Consider the following 17,948-nt stretch of genomic DNA (forward strand, 5'->3'; position numbering starts at 1 on the left):
AAAAAGGCATGAGAAAAACATTGCTTTACAAACCTTATGACTTAAGAAAAAAAAAATTTATATTTTTGCATATGGAAGTATTGTAATGTTTACTGATAATCTGCCAAATTTAGTTAACATACTCTTACTAATTTAAAAGTTATAGCATGAAAACTATAACAAGCACAAAATGGTTATGAGGTCAGTACCAGGGACTGAGCCCATGCTGAAAGAATTAACACATTCATAAAGTGTGGGGATCTTTACTGGCAGTCTTGAAACACTGGAAGAATTTCAGTGATCAAACGGTGGTTTTATGTATGTAAGATATCCACCTCTCTGGTTGACATGCATAAATATTGCCTAAGATATATAAACATCGAATTATAAAATATAAATCCAATTGAATTTAGATTTCATATCCAGATTATTAGAATTAAACATTTTGCTCTTTAGACTGTTAACTGACCATTAGTACATGTACTTGTCTACTCACATAGGTTCCTGCATAACATTAAACAACCAAGAAGAATGTTTGTCTGCAAAACTTGGCAGACGCTGTGAGTGGAATAAAGACACGGGTATCTGTCAAGCACAGGTTCATACTCCATCTCGAAAATCACCTCGTTCATATTGTCACAGAAAAAAAGGTTTGTAGTTAATTGTCTCTTCCTTTATTATTATGCATATGTAATTATATTTTAGTTTGGAGCTTTACAGATTCACTTCTGCTTTCTTCAGTGTATAAATAAAAATGTGCAACTTAAACCAGTCTTCTTGATTATAGTGTGGAAATTTGTGAAATTTACTATTATTTAATTTTTGAATAAAACACATAACTCTAAGCCAATCTTCCTGATTAGCTTTAAATTTCAACATTAGAGATCATCTGAGTGAAAATTGAAAATCTTACAGTATGCTTTAATGTATATTTTATTATATAGTTCTGTTTATTTAACTTTGCAATGTAGGCTTAGTGAATTTGACCAACTTTGAACCTTCAAACTATACATACTAAAACTCTGAACATACAAAGTGTATCTTCATGAAACTTGGCAAGATTTTAGTAAACATTACAAGTCTGTTGTAGACAAAAAAATCGGGTATTTTTAAAGTACTTTTAGTAAAGAGTTGTCTGTGAATTTATGAAACCTTTATTCAGTCAGTCTGAATGAAAGATGATTTTCAGGCTAAAAATAAAATACTTCTTGTCATATTACAGTTTCGTATTTCATTTGCATAACCTGTAGAATCTCTTAAATGATGATTTTTTTTCTCTTCCATAACAATAATTGTAGCAAAATCATCAATATGCATTTAAAGGAAAAGTTGAAAATATGAAATAAAATCAGTAATACTTTTTCCAGAATGATTGCAGATTGTAACAGAAAATTGCAGTTATTTATTCTAACAGCATTAGCTTCTAACCTTTTCTTAACTGCTTTCTTTTAGTTTTATTTTTGTACAGTATATTGTGAGCCCTCTCTTAGTATTTGAAAAGCAATAAATCAATAGAGGAGCTTAATTGTAAACATACGATGCCTATAGTGTGAGCTCATCTCGTGAAATTTTTCACTTAGACTTTTTCCATAAATTTAATTATCTGACCTAATAAGTTTCTAATTTTTATGTTTTAGTTACATCTGTTAAAATACTTATAACAATAAATAAAAGATATACATAAAAACAAGACATTTACATTTACTTTAGGCTTTTAGACCATTTGCACTCAAACATTGTGCTTCAGTAACCCTACTTTTTTTCTCACTGTATTGGCTGTTCAACAAATAATGTAGCTTTCAAATAGGCTTTTTTGAAACACAAGAAATATATCAGGCACTAGAATGTCCCAAAACTACTATAATTTCCAAATAAGTCATAAATAGGTTTAAAATTCCATTACTGCTAAGAGCAATGATTTTACTCAACACACAACAAGTATTTCTTGCAAATTGGTTAGTCATTCTGAAACCAGTACAAGAAAAGGAAGAAAATATATATAAGAGAGAATTCAGAGTACAAAATGCATCATGTGGCACAGAGAAATGAAGATTGAAAATTTCCGTAAATATTAATTTTTGAAATTAAGAAACTAAAACTTAGGTAATATAAAAAATTTGAAGTATAAATTATGTTTTCATGTCAAGTTTATTGACATACATTGATAACAAAGTTGTTCAATTAAATTTTGAATGTAACTATAAAAAATTTTAAAAGATGAGGTTTGTGGAGTATTTTTTTACTGTATATTGAAATATGTTTTGAACCTCATGTAATACTAAGTATGAAGTGTTATAATTTTTGTTTACAATTATTATGTGAACTTCTAAGAGAAGTTATACCACCTCCACAGTTGATCAGTGTATAAAATGTGAGAACATCAATCTTTTTTTTAACAGTTGTTATGTTAACAAATGTAGAGTTACTTGAATAATAATGAACTTATACATGGAATGCTTAATCCCTCTTATCATTTGCAGAATTGAATCAGGATAGCAATACTTGTTTTTGTGTCAGCTGATAATTCCTAAAGATTATGTAGTTTTCATCTTTTGTAACTGATGTTCAGTTAACAAGAAAATAATGGATTAAATCTTTTTTGACAGTACTCTATAATTACACATCACTTTGTGAGAAGATGACTTCCTGTCCTAGCTGCTTGGCCAATTCATATGATTGTGTCTGGTGTGGAAGCCTGTGTTCTTATAAAAACTGTCCAGATTCCCTTAAAGTGAGTTTATCATTTTATATGCTCTAGGTGAAAATGCTAAGAAGCTCTCTGAATACAACTAAAATAATGTGTTTGCTATAATGAAAGTTTTTTTTTAAACAGAGCAAATCTATTATATTTATACTATTTATTTCCAGACTACTTCAAACTTGGAATCTTGTGAAGATGCTGAGAGCAGCAACTGCGATAAACTCCACAATTGTCATGCCTGTCATACAGAAAGTCACTGTGGCTGGCAGGCAGACAACAAATGTTATACGTTTGTCAGGGAAATGGGTAGGTACAGGTCTACTTCACAAGCTTTCAGAGATAACAGAGAAATAGATAAGAAAACAGGGTTCTCGAGTATATCACACTATCAAAGTCTATATAAGTGGAAAGAATACAAGAAGTGGTCCACTTTTACCAATTTATTTTCATGTATGTAAAATTACACAGATGTTCAATAGAGAAATAAAAAACCTTATCTTCTTAAGGAAAAATTGTAGGATTAAAATATATATATATATCATGTCATGAATAAACTCAAGTGTAGATAGGTTATTTCCACTCAAATACAATAATCTGAGTATTGGGATGCATTACCTTGTAAATATTTAGAGGGTACTGTGCAAAGGTTAGCAACCACCCATATCCTCTTTATTTGTTTTTAAACCAACTTGCAAAATTTATGGTCATTTTGCTTTTATTTTAATATACAATGTAGCATTTTGTAGTGTATGCAACTCAGTCAGTTGCTTGGATATATTTTTTCATGTTAATTCCATTCTCTGTATGTAAAATTACTCTACTTGCTTTACAGCCTATAAAACATCTTTTTAAGTTTTGATTAGCTGCCAGTAAAAATCTTACATGTCCCTATTACTTGTTTCTAATCACTTAAGTAAAACATGTTCAACAAAATAATTTAAAAAAAACAGGTCTAAATGCAAGGAAATAGATTTCCACACTCCCCAAATTTTACATATGATCCCAAAACCTACATACTGTCAAGACATGATATTATCACTTTAGTGAAATAAGGTCAAAGTCAGCATGAAATTGTAGTTAAAACAGAATTTTTTAGAAAAGATACTTTCAAATTTCATAAAAAATATTGGAGAAGTATGACAAGCGGAGCAAGAACACCCCAGTGGCTCATCGGTAAGTCTGAAATCTTATAATGCTAAGAACTGGGTTCCCATACCCATGGTGGGCACAAATAGACCATTGTGTATCTTTATGCTCAACAACAAAACATACAGACTACAAGATGCTGTTTAAATGTTGTTCATCATCATCATCTCAATGAAGCAGGATTATTAAAGGATGTATCACAGTGAAAACCATTTTATTTAATTCAAGACTGAAAATGCTTATAGTTGCTTCAAAATTTAAACAGAACAGTGAAACAAAGTTTGGGTGTAAAAGGAAGCACTTTGTTTGGAAGGAAAACTGAAGAGTTGTTCTAGGATCAATGTTTATAACTATCAGCAAAACAGTATGAGAGTACTGTAAAAGTATGAGACTGCACGTTTTTGGTGGGAAACATATCAAAATAGATGGTACTCTAAGTGCTACCCATAAAAAAAATTTTTTATACATCTTGCTGTGCAATAAAGAAAATGTTTTTTGGTTGTTTTCTTACAATGATTATAACCAAAGGTATACAGCAAGTATTATACAACAGCACTTACAGTGGAAGGATTACAGCTGAGTGTAAGCTGTATTAAACTTTTTATCAGAACTGCAGGTTTTGATTTCTTTGTAGTACTAAGCTTATTTAATTATATATCACCTGCAGTTTGTGTTTTTCTATATTAATTTTCAAATAAATTTTGTTGTTGTTAACAGACAATAAAACTGTAAAAGCAGTTTTATCTCCAGACACTCGAGTAAAGTGTGAGTCACCTTGTAGCAGTAGAACAACATGTGAGACTTGCACTCAAGGGTCCTGTATGTGGTGTGGCAATCAGGAGATCTGCCTGGAAGCTAATGCTTATGCTGCTTTGTTCCCTACAGCTCAGTGTATGGAATGGACGACTCACTCTCATAGGTGCAAAGGTAAGTTCTTCATTTATCATATTTTCACTTTGAGTTCAGTCATCGTAGTCCTTCTTTATTTGAAAAAAGCAACTTTCAAGGGCTTTTCAAATACAGAAAGCATTTTTTGTTTTTCATCATGTAACTTCTACTCCTTTCTATTCTCTTTAGTCTTAATTGAAATCATTAGTAAAATCTTTAACTTTCAGGTGTAATAGGTTGAGAAATTCATTCTTTACTATCTTCTTCAATAACAAAAACAAAATGTTTTATGCTTTTAGGTCTACAGTGTGGTGACATTCAGACTTGCAAGGAGTGCCAAAGCAATCCTCGCTGTGGATGGTGTGATGATGGAAGTGGGTCAGGAATTGGGGCTTGTATGGAAGGAGGAGCATCAGGTCCTGTGGAACATTGGAATGATACGGTTCCTCATATGAACAACTCATTTTGTATGAAGGAACATTGGTATTTTTCATCTTGTCCAGGTTAGTTTGGCATCAACCTTAATATAGAGCAAAAATGTAACAAAAAATACCTTTTTATTTTTCTGTTGAGTTAGGAATCTGAAAAAATATACTTCATGAATTGAGATATTTTTTTTCTTTCAGATTGTCAATGTAATGGCCACAGTTTCTGTAAAAATGAAACTGGGGTATGTGATCAGCCATGTGCACACCTTACTGAAGGTACGTTGTTTGTGTATAAGATTCAGTTGTCTCCACTTGTATGTTGTTTTTTGCCAATTTTAATGGGTTATGCTTTTGGACAAGAGGAATATCATTGATATCCCATTTATTTATTTTTCACATAGTGAAAATAACCCAAATCACATGAAATTTGGTACAAACTCTCTAACTGATCTATAAAATTAACAAAATTTGATTCAATGTTTGTATGATTTTTAGGCTCTGAAAGTACCAACAATTTGGTTGAGAAAAACACTCTTTTGAAAGAATAATAAACATACTTTCTTTTGCCTTAGACTCCCTACTTTTCTTCTTATTGATCAGAAAGTTCCATTTCCTATATCCAGCAAGTTTTAACTTGTTTGACTTTCATAAGTATAATTCTTTTGATACTTTATTTTGTCAAATGAAGTAGCTGACCTCCTGCTTATGTCATACAAATATAGTATGAATGACAGAGTTTTACCACTTAACAATTACCTCACCTTTCAATATGGTAACAAAATTACCTTTATCAGGCATGGTAGGGTGATATTTACTAGTATAATTTTTGGTCAAGATTAATTTATTTCTAATAATTGTAATTTATTTTTAATAAATAAGATTTTGTACTTGTTACAACACGAACTTTTAATATCAGTATATTCAATAAAACACAAATGTTTGTCATCTGAATAGTTTGTCATTGCAGACCAAAGCTTACTATACATAAATGCCCTTACCTAATATTTTGTCATAAAAGAATATTCCTTTCACTTCCAAACAGATTGATTTTATACAAAAACATTATCAGGAATGGAACGAACATGAGCAGAAACTAAACTGGTAAAAAAAGTCACTAAGTAATTGGGAAATATTTCAAAACTACCTTTAGATTAGTTCTTTACCCTTGACTGCACCCAACTCACCATTTTCAATACATAACTAATTTGCACACAGTGCTATTGTAACTTACATTATGTTGAACTAAAGTTTAGCATTTCCCTTTTCCAAAAATTATTATGTTTTGGTGTTTCCTCTTTTAAAAGTTGAGAACCAGTCAGTATTCTCAAAGACCTTTCAGATAGTATAATAAATGTGAGGTTCAGTCAGTAAACCCACGTGTGGGCAAACAGGAAGCATAAGAGCATTAAGATAACCAGAAATGCTGAGATTGGTTAGGAAAAATAAATATAAGTAGCTGACAGTAAAATAAAAACTAAAATTGCTATGTTTTATGTTCAGATGCCTAGAAACATGACAGAAATGAAAGGTTCATTTTCTGTTTTCACTTAATTATGAAACAAATTAGATAAACATTATATAATGCTAAAATACCAGTTCAGCAGCATTTTTGAGTAAATTATCTTTGAAATAGAATATTTATTAATTAAATTTTGAAAGCTGATTTTCAAGTGTGCATTCAACAGTCAGGAAAGTGTGTTAATAGTTATCTAATGTTTTTACTTCTGGTAACCTAATAAATGTTTCTTACAATATTTTCACACAGAAATCTGTTACTTTCTTGTGATTGTTAACTTTTACAGGGAAACATTGTGAACACTGTATTCTTGGTTATTATGGTAATGCCTTAAATGGAGGGATGTGTAAGCGTTGTTCTTGTAATAACCAAGCAACTGTGTGTCATCGTGAAACTGGAAAATGTTATTGCACAACAAAAGGAATTACTGGTGACTCTTGTGACATGTAAGTAAGCTTATCTTGTTAGTAATGCATAGTTGTGTATCAAGCTAGCACTTTTTATGATTTTATCAATTTGATAAAAATATATTAATAGTTAACTTTATATAAATGAATGAAATAAAGACTAAACAGAGAGATGTTCCTTCTATGCATTTCTCTTAAAATGCTTTCAAATTAAATGTTACCAGTTGACACATTGCTTCAGATCTTAAATATTTCAAAATACTTTAGCCCAAGTACTCTCCCTTCACTTAGATTTAACCACTGAAGTTAGACATTAGTGTACTAAATATATTTGACTCAAGCTTTTTTTATACAATATAGTTCTTGTGCAGTATGTTCCTACTACTGATTTGTTTTTCACCAAGATACAAATCTTGTGAAGATATTCTTCTTAAACAAAGTGCTATGATCTGAATTCAAGCTTTGGTTATAGTAACACCAATATCCATAGTTTGTGGGATGACCCATCGCCATGTACTCGAGTCTGGGATTTTCTTTTGACCAACATTACCCCACACAGTCTACTTGGGATAAGTTACTATTAAGTCTTCCAGATGATCTGATTCTGTTGGCTTGAGTCTGGGTTATGGTGTCACCCATGGTCTTTTAGGTGTTATATTTTCATTAGTTCATTTTTATGCTTTTTCAGTCTGGGTTATGGTGTCACACCTATTCATGATGTAACGTTCAGTTACTGTTTGCTGTCAATAGTACTTTATTCTCATGTTTATGTTGTTATTTCACACAACAAGAGGGTCAGGTCATGTGTATTTACTATTAGAATCTTTAAACCTGGCCATTTGGACTGCTGACAAAATATTTTTTATTATTGTTAAACATTAGTTTTTGTTCCAAATGTAATGTAACATAGTAAATAACTTGTGTTATGGTTAATATATGTTCTTATTCAGTAATATTTTTATAAAGTTATTGTTTCATTAAAATCTGTTTTCAGTATTTTATAATTAGTGTACAAAAACTTGTCAGAGCTTCATATTCTACTTTTTTTGTCTCTAAGTTGGCTAGTATTTCAGAATTTCATAAATGCAAATTATGACTTTAAATTTCCAAAAACTTTGTTACAATTTTTTCTTTCATTCAGGAAATTTGAATTGTACATGTTATTAGGTTGTAACTGTGATATACTTCACAATTCTAGGTGTGCTGAAAATTATGTTGGACATCCTGAAGATGGTGGAACATGCTATTGTGAGTTTATATTAACTTAGTTAAATGCTTAGAAGACTTAGCTTCAGTCATTGTCAAATTAAAGACAGGAAAGTATTTACACTGTGAGAAGGAAAAAAAAGTCAAGGGATAGTGACACTCTTTCCAGAAAGAAATAAAAGGGGCAGTCTTTGTTAAATTAATAGATGGGTATTCGCTTCAATGAAATACATAACAGGAATTCTCATTTAAACAAACAACGGGTCTGAGATGAAAGTCCATGTCATCTCGTTTGTAGACTCGCATTCAAAATTTTATTGACCTACTATTTCATGAATTTATGTCAATAACTTTGGTACCAAACTGCACATTATAATTCAGATTTTAATACTATATATTACTCAATTTCTTATTTAAAAGCAAATTATAAAAAACACAAATAAACATTGATTTTTATGTGTGTCACGTGGTATGTTGAATGCATCACTGGTACAAATTACATGTTTATGAAGTTAAAATATTATGTCTATAGTTTCATACAATTTAGAAACTCAAATTACAGATATTGACAGGCTAGAATATAAAATAAGAAGGTCTTATGTTTTCAATTGCTAAGATATTTCTCATGTAATAAATCAAACACAGTGACGCCCCACCCACCTCTTTCCATTTTTGGAAACACTCTCTTATATACACAACATGAATAACCAATTGGAAGCTCAGAATGTCCCCTAGTAGTTTTCTTAGCATTTCTAATGTGGCTAGTGCCATTTCTTTCTTTCGAACCAAGATTTCAATGAGGTAGGTTGTGTATTTAGTCTGCTCGAAATTTCATATTTATAGACTAAAATACTCCTTAGTTACTAATCTTGATAAATTATAGTGGAATTCTACAGTATTGATATAGTAATTTATGATTTTTTTAGTTATTCAAATGTATATAAAAAATATTTTGTTTTATATCCTCCACGTGTAAACGTTTTAAAGGCCTAGCAACCTACGTCAAGCAGCAACCAAGTACAAAGGTCATAACTAAGAGAGATAATTGTTTGCTTTACTTCTTTAGTTACTGTTCTATGTTTTAAGAAAAATAAGTTAAAGAACTTATTTTAAAATAGCAATAATCTTTATACATATATAATAATTGAAATGTGACTTTATTTTACAAAATACTAGTCTACTAAAACAAAGTCAAGACAAGTTACTTTGTACATACCAAAGGTCAGTTTTATGTTATTTGATACGGTAACATGAGTGCACGTGAGCCTCGTCATTGTAACTTCTGTATTGGCTGAAAGGTCAGTATAATAAAAATAATAAATATATATATAAATGTATAATGTTGAGATTTAAGGTATTTAGTCCAAACATTTATGTTTTCATGTTGATTCTAGAATGAAAGAGGCATAATTTATAATTTTTTATGGTGGTTACAAGATTGGTCAAATCTACCAAACCCGTACAGAAATATGTTACTGAAAATAACAGATAAAATATAAAGTTTTTCTTAAGAAACGTTTGATAACTATCTGGACATTATAAAGATTTCGCATGTGAAATTTGAAAATTTTCTGAATCTTACTTTGCATGATAGATAGACAACATGTGAAAAACATTGCTTTATAAACCTTAAGACTTAATATAAAAAAAAATATTTTGTGTATGAAAGCATTGTAATGTTTACTGATAATTTGCATACTAATTTAAAAGTTATAGCATGAAAACTATGACAAGCAAAAAATGGTTATAAGGTTGGTCCCAGGGACCAAGCCTGTGCTGAAAGAGTTAATGAGTGGCTAGAATTTGAAGCTAAATAACAGAAGACTATGTATGTATATGCTTGTATTCCAGTCTGAATATCTCTTTTTAACACTTAAAACGTTCCTTTTAAAACCCCCCAAATACAAATTGTACATCTAATAAATTTGTTTGTCCAGTTACTTAGAACATTTATCCTGACATTCAGGATTTTTTGATTGAAATATATCACCTATTCTTAGAGATTTTGAGCATTTTCCCCATATTATCATAACTGTTGTTTACAAGCATACTTGTTATGTGATGTTTTAGATAACCTGAACTCTAACTTCCAGTACAAGTTTGAATTATCCAAGCCTGACAACAGGTACCATCACCAGATCAATTTTCGTCATGAACCTATGAAGGTTGATGTTGATGTAGATTTCTCCATTTCATGCTCAACACCAGCTTTTTTTAATATCACCACAGCTTCTTGTAAGTATTAATTGTTTTCATAACTTTCTATAAAAATACTTCTTTTTCTCACTCAAAACAATTTTCTAAATAATTTTAAATACATCACACTATTAAAAAACAGTTTCAGATAATTGGCTACTTCTTATTTTCTCTGTATTAAATACTGAACTGTAGCACTGTAATGTCTTTGTTTTGAATGATGAACTGGATGTAAATTGCATTTTGAATTTTATAGCATTTATGCCGGAACAAGCAATGATAGAAAACCAAGAATGCCCCGAGGTGGAATTTAAGCGACGCTTTTCTCATAATGAACACTCATTTGTAGGGAAGAACACTACTTTCTATGTCTATGTGTATGATATCAGTACACCAATGGTATTGAAAACTGGCTTTTCTCAGTATAGACAATTAGATCTCTTACAGTTCTTCATCACTTTTTCAAGGTAATTGTTTTTATTTTCACTGTAGTACACAGCGCTGCCTTTTTCATTTTCAATGATGTAATTTGTAAATTTGTTTTTATGGTTGTAGAGAAAAACATAATATTCCTTGACCTTTCGTCACAAATACTAGTATGTATCCTAAAGAAATATCTTCTAATAAAGCTAAAACAAAAAGAAAATAAACCATTGTCTCAAAATTGGAGGGCAATCTTGGCGAGTTATTTTCATTTTGTTGACTCACCTTTCAATTATATTTTTTATTAACAAATTACAGGAGTCGGGAAGTATTGTGTTTCGGAATATATCGTAAAATCTGTTGCTTTTGCATCTTGTAAATTTCATACTGATAGTATATTTTAATTAAACTACCTGTTTAAACTATAATATTGAAATTGTTTGTTTGTGTAGACAGAATACTAAAAACTTATCCTGTTAATAAAGTACCTTTCTTTTATTACTTTTTCCACAGCTGCTTTTTATCATTGCTTATAATTGCAGCAGTTTTGTGGAAAGTTAAACGAAAGTATGACTTATACAGGAGAAGACAGGTTAGTCAGAATTATCAGCATTCAATTAATATCTATAAGTCTGATGGGAAACATACTTTTGTAGGTACAATAGAAAAAACTGAACATCATTTTCTATTTTGACATCAGATGTAGTTTCAAGTTGCCAATACACACACTATTTCTGTTAAACAATAAGGTAATACAGTATTTGAAGGTGTGCAGTTAAAGAACATTAAAGCATTTTGCTACAATTGAGAGTTATATGAGACATGCATGAAGTTATTATCAGTTAAAATTTCAAAAATACACATTGTTAAATATAATTTATACTTTAATAACTTCTTATAAAAAGCTAACTTGAGCTCAGACTTTGGACTAGTAAATAGGTTAAATATTGTTGCTACTCTATAAAGAGACGAATACTGTAATAGTGAAGTAACCTTAACTAATACACTCAGAGCAGATACAGGTAATTGTATCTTATAAATCATTGTTTCTGAAATATTAATTTTTCTTTCAGCAACTTTTTGTTGAAATGGAACAGATGGCAAGTAGAGCATTTGGGGGAACTATTTTGGAACTTCCCGAATTGCCACAAGAAAGTGTTGGTATTCCTGCTGTAAATCAGGTATGGAATTATATGTAGGACAAAAAAAAGAGTGTATGATATTTAATATATATCCGTTATTATACATTTTTTATATTAAATACCATAATGTATGTGTATGAATTTTTCTTTTGGTTGAAGGTTCCACCTGCACCAATTGCTCTTGAACCATGTACAGATGGGAAAGCAGCAATTTTAACACTTCTTGTCAAGACTCCAACTGGTGATCAAGAATTCACTCCAGAAGGACAAGCTGGGTTAGCTATTGCCAGTGCGTTGGTGTCACTTGGACAGCTAAACACCTCATCCAATACAACTACACGTGTCATTAAGGACACAAAGAAAGTTGACATGTGGAAAGTAGACCCAGACAACACAACGTGCATCTGATGTGAAAGACCTTAGAGTTTAACAACCATCCCTTACAGGTGCCTCCTTCATGTGGACTTTTTAAAATTGAGTGGTTAAGAAGCAGAAATTCTTGGTTTACAATAACACTGACTTCCCATCAATATTTTTGATGCATACACAATAACGATCTGTATCTAGTAGGAAGATGACTTCCTCTAGCTCATTGCTTCTAGATTTTATTTTTCTATATTCTTTAGTCAGAATATGAAAAGACCTATATAGTCAAAATTTTTCTCCTAATGCAGATTTAGTTTAAGAACACATCAATTAGGTCAAAATGAGTTTCTTACAGTTTGGAATTTAATATTAAGAGGGAACATTTGCCTTACCACAAATGACATTCTTCAGCTAAAATCATGGATTGAAAAATATTATTTTGACTTCACAAATATTTAGCCTATCATGTAAGATTTGCACGTGACTGTATTATTTGTAAGGAAGTTAAACATTTTTTTAAAGAGTTACATGTAATTATTAGCATAACCATGCTTATGTGATGTAAATATAATTTGTTTCCATGTTATCTTAAGAAAAATTTTGAACTCAAACAACCACATTAGTGATTTGAAATTAAAGAAATTATAAAATGTAAATTTATTGTCGATGTAGGTCGTGATTTTATTTACGTTTATAGAGACCTCATAATAAACTCCAGTTTGCACTAAACAAAGTTAAGAATAGTGATACTAACATAACAGTATGAGAGTCAAATGTAGATTTCATAGATCAAGTATGCTAACCATATAAACAAAGAAATAATGTACTGACCTCACTTTCACAAAATAAGTTAAATTAATCTTCTCAACTGAAATGTTATCCCTTCACCATACTCAAGACTTTAAGCTATAGTAAATCTGTTTATTTAAGATAACTTTTGTAACATTAATTAAATTTGCACTTGTATTGCTCATTGAACGTATTTTGGTTTGATTCTAAAGCTTCTGTAAGTTAGTAGATGTCCATGTTCCCTATATCTTCAACTATTAAAGGAATTTTATTTATTTTAAAATATCAAAACTGGATGAAATGCTTTTATCCCAGTTGTTTATTAAGAACTAGCATAATATCTAACTAGTGTAGATAAGGTAATATATGCATATGTAATCACACACACACAATTCAAGCTCATGGAGAAAGGCTTTTATGTCTAGAAAGTTAGAAGTATGTTAATCCTAAAATGAATAGTAAATTTTTTGACTAAATACAGTTAAACATAGATCATAATATACCAAACTTACAAGTATTTAAAATTCTAACTAGAAGTAGAACAAAATAGGAAAATTATTCTTAGCCCCATCATATATAAAATACCATGGTTATAGGTAATTTTCTTTTTATGTGAAAAAAAAAAAGATTAAGTTCAGTTTACAAACTTAATAGCTATGAAGTGATTGTTTAAAATAGAAGGCTAATGAGATATTATTTCTGCTTATGGCCTACCCTTTATCAATATTTTCAAATAATGGTAAGTAAATGAAACCTTCAGAGTTTTAAATATTAAACCTATCCATCTTCATTTGTATGCTATGAAAATAATGCAAATACCTCCATTATTACTAGAAGTGTGATAAGTTACCAATTTATCAGAATGTATGCCCTTGTTCATACCAAGAAAGATTTTAAGGCTATGTACATTAATTTTATGAAAGCCATATATCTGAAATTTCATACTAACACAACTATTTAAGTAGGTTGTGTAGATAACAGATTTTATTGCATAAATTCGAATTTATTTGCTGCTGTTTTTGTACATTCAATACAAGGGGGAACATTAGTAATATAAAGGAAATTATAGATTTATTTCTACCATTGAAGAAATTAGTCTGTACAACACTTTTCATTTAGCAGTGTGGGTTAGCAAAAGGAAGTTTTTCATATTAAATAATTAGTTTTAAGACTAACTTATAGAAAAGGTTACCTATATGTAAAGTCAAGCTATAATGCACTACCATTGGGCTATTTAATAAAAGGAGGTGTATAATACTACATATATTTATTATTTATTGGCTTTCAAAAAGCGCCAACGCCTTTCATTTTCTGTTAGAACACTGTAGAACTTAAGATATAGTGTTTAGCAATCTAATCTGTATAATTTTTTTTACATGTCAAGATTCTAAATAAATAAACAAGTCTTACATTCATTGTGGATAGGTCATTATTTTGCAGATGAATAAGAACATGCTCAATCCAACTGGTCAGAAGAAATATACTTTACCATCTCTACGTTGCACTTTCATGCCATGAAATTTTATGGGAATTAGTCAAGACTGTCGTGCAACCTCCTTAAGCATAGTTTGTGCTCCTGGTAAATCAACCCTTTTACTGAATTCTCCCAGTTTTGACTTCATTACTTGTGGTTTCCTCAACAACAAAAGTAATATCTAGTTCTTTATCCCACCAGGCTGTGCTTAATTTGTTTTTAACGAAACTACCAACCTTTCTGGTGCTTGCTTCCTCCTGACACTATAACCCATGCCATTTAAATATATATATATATATATATTTATTTTTAAACAAAACATTAAAATTTTTAATGAATTTTTCTCAAGAAAAAACCACGCTGTAAAAATTCCATTTTATAAGATTGGGGAAATGTATTAACTAGGTTCTTGGTTGCAAATTGCGTAGTTATATGCCAAATAACAAAACCTGGAAAATAAATCATCGCTGTTAAGAACTGCTCGTTTAAAAAAGGTCGACTTTGAGCATGTTACTGGAACAGTAAAATAAGCAATAAAGTATTTATTACCCAGTTTTCAAATAAATAGTAAATTGTTAACAAAATTACCAAATGCACTTCCAATTAGCCATTTAATTTTAAAAAAAAATTATTTACTTCAAACTGCAGTTGTGATATAGTTTAACCTATGTAAAATTTCATGTCAACTAAAAACTTTATTCTTTATTGCAATCATTCAGAGCTAAATTTCAAACTTTATCAGCTTTTGAAAAGTCACACTCATATGCTGACACTCCTACCTTTATTTATACAGAAAAATATTGTCAGTCCAAAGGCTAATAGTATCACTATAATTTTGTTTTCATGAAAACAAAAAGAAACACCATTTAGTGAATGAAATTATCTTAAACTCTTGATAACATTTTATGTATATATTTTGTTTCATTACCTAATAATACTTGTGCACAAAAAAATGTGTATGTAATGTTTATACACCTTTCAAATAATAGTAATTAGTTTTTTCAAAGGATTCCATTACTGTTAGATGTACTTAGAAAATTAATTTTCAGATTTGAGTTGTGAATACATACCGTAAGTCTTTCAGCCCCAGTGACTGTATCACTGGTATCTGCATTTCTATATATTTTTTAAATATTGTAAAATACTGATATATTTCAGATAACTTGAACACTGACACCCCCTCCTAAACTTTCTCTCATTATTACTGTTATTTTGAATCTTGTGAACAATCAGGGTGACATTAAAAAGGTTCTTTCTTATGATTAAGTATTACTAAAATAATGGACTCTTACAACATCTCAGAATTTAATGTTAGCCATAAACTGTTAGAATTAAGTATCAAACAAAACACCACAATAAAAGATAAAGTACACGTTGGTTTTAATATGTTGTAAAACAAATGTTGACAAATGACACATCCCAACATTAAGCTGTGTAATCATAGCTAATGCACTCTAAAAAGAGCTGTGATACATACATTCACAAGACATTCAAACCTTGACACTTGTTATTTCACATGTTCATCATTCTCATTATCTTGCACTTCCAGGTCAACATGTTCACTGTCTCTGTGATGTTTTGGGGAGTGTGACGGGGACCTTGAGTAAGACCGAGATCTGAAAATTAATAAAAGACCGATCAAAAATTAAAGCCAAAACTGCTTAAAGTTTGTGCTGGTTAGTATAAAGTATATTTTGCATCCAAGTGATTTTTTCTTTAAATAAATTAAACAAATCCTTATTCAAAATGACGAGTACATAAAACATGAAGTTCAATTAAGCATAGTGATACAGATTAAGTTGCAAACTAACACAACAGATGGAAGGCTTATCTGTCAATTCTACAAAATGAGGAACTTTACACTCAATAGTAGGAGCTATTTACATAAATTTTTGTTTACAACTTATTCTTACGAGAGAAAAAAAATTGCATGTCAAATTCTGTTTCCCAAGTAATTGTTTTGCTTTAACCCTTTCGCAACGGGCTCAGTATAATATACACAAGTTCATATACACGTTTGCACACATTAAGTTTTTATAGTATACTTTTAATTCAGGATGTGCATATTCACAAAATTTGGTATACCTTCAGTCTTTTGTACACAAAAAAATCAAATTTTTTAATGGAATATTTTTACTAAAGCTTTGTTTGTAAATATATCGAGTCTGTTTTGTCACTAGTTGGAGTGGAAGTGATTTTCATGTTAAAAAATACTATTCTTCATCCCAAAAATCTCAAATGTTTTTTATGTAATCTTTAAAACTTCCTAAATACATTTCAAACATTTGTTTTCAGTAAAACTATATCTTATCAGTTATTTAATGATATACTTCAGCCTGTAGACAAATCTAGAAAGTATAATGAAAAGACAGATTGTAAAATTAGAAATAAAAGGAGCAGCTATTATTGGTCAAGAAGTTTCAAAGTACTTCTCTTACGAGTTTGAACTGCTAAACATTTCACATTTATTTTCTGAGTTTATTTTACTGTCAACAATTAAAGTAGAACCCCGCTGAAAATATACCAATAAATTGCCACTTGTGTCAGTAGACGGTTTATGTGACACCACCATAATATGATACTCCTGAAAGCAACAAAGCACACATGAAAAGATAGTTGACTCGACCCCTGCTCCGAGAACAGGATGTCTAATGTATCGGATTACATATACTAAATGTTTTCTTGGAAAATTCAGAGAAATCACACTGCACTTAGAATCAGTGAAAATGTTTATGCCAACAACAAGACGTGTAATTTATTGGCTTATGTATGTATCCTACAATGTTCACAACAAGACTTTGAGAGTAACAACACTGCACTTTGAACCTGTCAAAACATTTATTATGTGGTTTAATGCCAATACAATAAACATTCCAATTCTTTGAATATTGGTAATCCTTTTGGGGTGTTTGGAATTTAGCAGCATAAGTGTACAAACTGCTTTTTACCACTTATTCATCAATCAATAAAAACTTTAGTTTCATTATCACACTCATTTGGTTTTGGAAGCCTTATAAGTCTGGTCTTCTTTGAAAAACATTCTTACTTTTGTAGCTAAAGTGTAGTTTAGAAGTTCCCTTACAGTTCTGAAACACCTTGAGTTGTTACTGACTCTTACCTTGAAGTAAGTAATCATAATTTATTATATATATATATATAAAGTACAAATCTAACTGTATTACCAATATTTTGCAAACTCCACCAATATTTCAGCTACCATCCATTACATGTATACACTGAGTGGTCACAAGTAAATAGACACCTAATTTTTCGTCATTTAACTGATT

General features: G+C 30.2%; 2 protein-coding genes across 2 annotated transcripts in view; one reads left to right on the forward strand and one right to left on the reverse strand.

Annotated features, from left to right (window-relative positions):
- LOC106459376 (attractin-like) overlaps positions 1 to 14,602 on the forward strand; it is a 45,905-nt gene extending 31,303 nt beyond the window's left edge. Inside the window, exons 12-24 of the mRNA XM_013918992.2 lie at positions 480 to 629; positions 2,586 to 2,710; positions 2,848 to 2,986; positions 4,544 to 4,753; positions 5,014 to 5,217; positions 5,341 to 5,418; positions 6,945 to 7,104; positions 8,264 to 8,313; positions 10,342 to 10,506; positions 10,724 to 10,934; positions 11,404 to 11,482; positions 11,964 to 12,071; positions 12,192 to 14,602. Of these exons, the coding sequence (XP_013774446.1) occupies positions 480 to 629; positions 2,586 to 2,710; positions 2,848 to 2,986; positions 4,544 to 4,753; positions 5,014 to 5,217; positions 5,341 to 5,418; positions 6,945 to 7,104; positions 8,264 to 8,313; positions 10,342 to 10,506; positions 10,724 to 10,934; positions 11,404 to 11,482; positions 11,964 to 12,071; positions 12,192 to 12,440 (1,928 nt within the window). The 3' untranslated portion in view covers positions 12,441 to 14,602. The remainder of the gene's footprint in view (positions 1 to 479; positions 630 to 2,585; positions 2,711 to 2,847; positions 2,987 to 4,543; positions 4,754 to 5,013; positions 5,218 to 5,340; positions 5,419 to 6,944; positions 7,105 to 8,263; positions 8,314 to 10,341; positions 10,507 to 10,723; positions 10,935 to 11,403; positions 11,483 to 11,963; positions 12,072 to 12,191) is intronic.
- A 1,415-nt stretch (positions 14,603 to 16,017) lies between these two features.
- LOC106459382 (serine/arginine-rich splicing factor 10-like) overlaps positions 16,018 to 17,948 on the reverse strand; it is a 17,869-nt gene continuing 15,938 nt past the window's right edge. Inside the window, exon 6 of the mRNA XM_013918997.2 lies at positions 16,018 to 16,277. Within this exon, the coding sequence (XP_013774451.1) occupies positions 16,169 to 16,277 (109 nt within the window). The 3' untranslated portion in view covers positions 16,018 to 16,168. The remainder of the gene's footprint in view (positions 16,278 to 17,948) is intronic.

The sequence above is a fragment of the Limulus polyphemus genome, unplaced genomic scaffold (assembly GCF_000517525.1).
Source record: "Limulus polyphemus unplaced genomic scaffold, Limulus_polyphemus-2.1.2 Scaffold599, whole genome shotgun sequence".
NCBI lineage: Eukaryota > Metazoa > Arthropoda > Merostomata > Xiphosura > Limulidae > Limulus > Limulus polyphemus.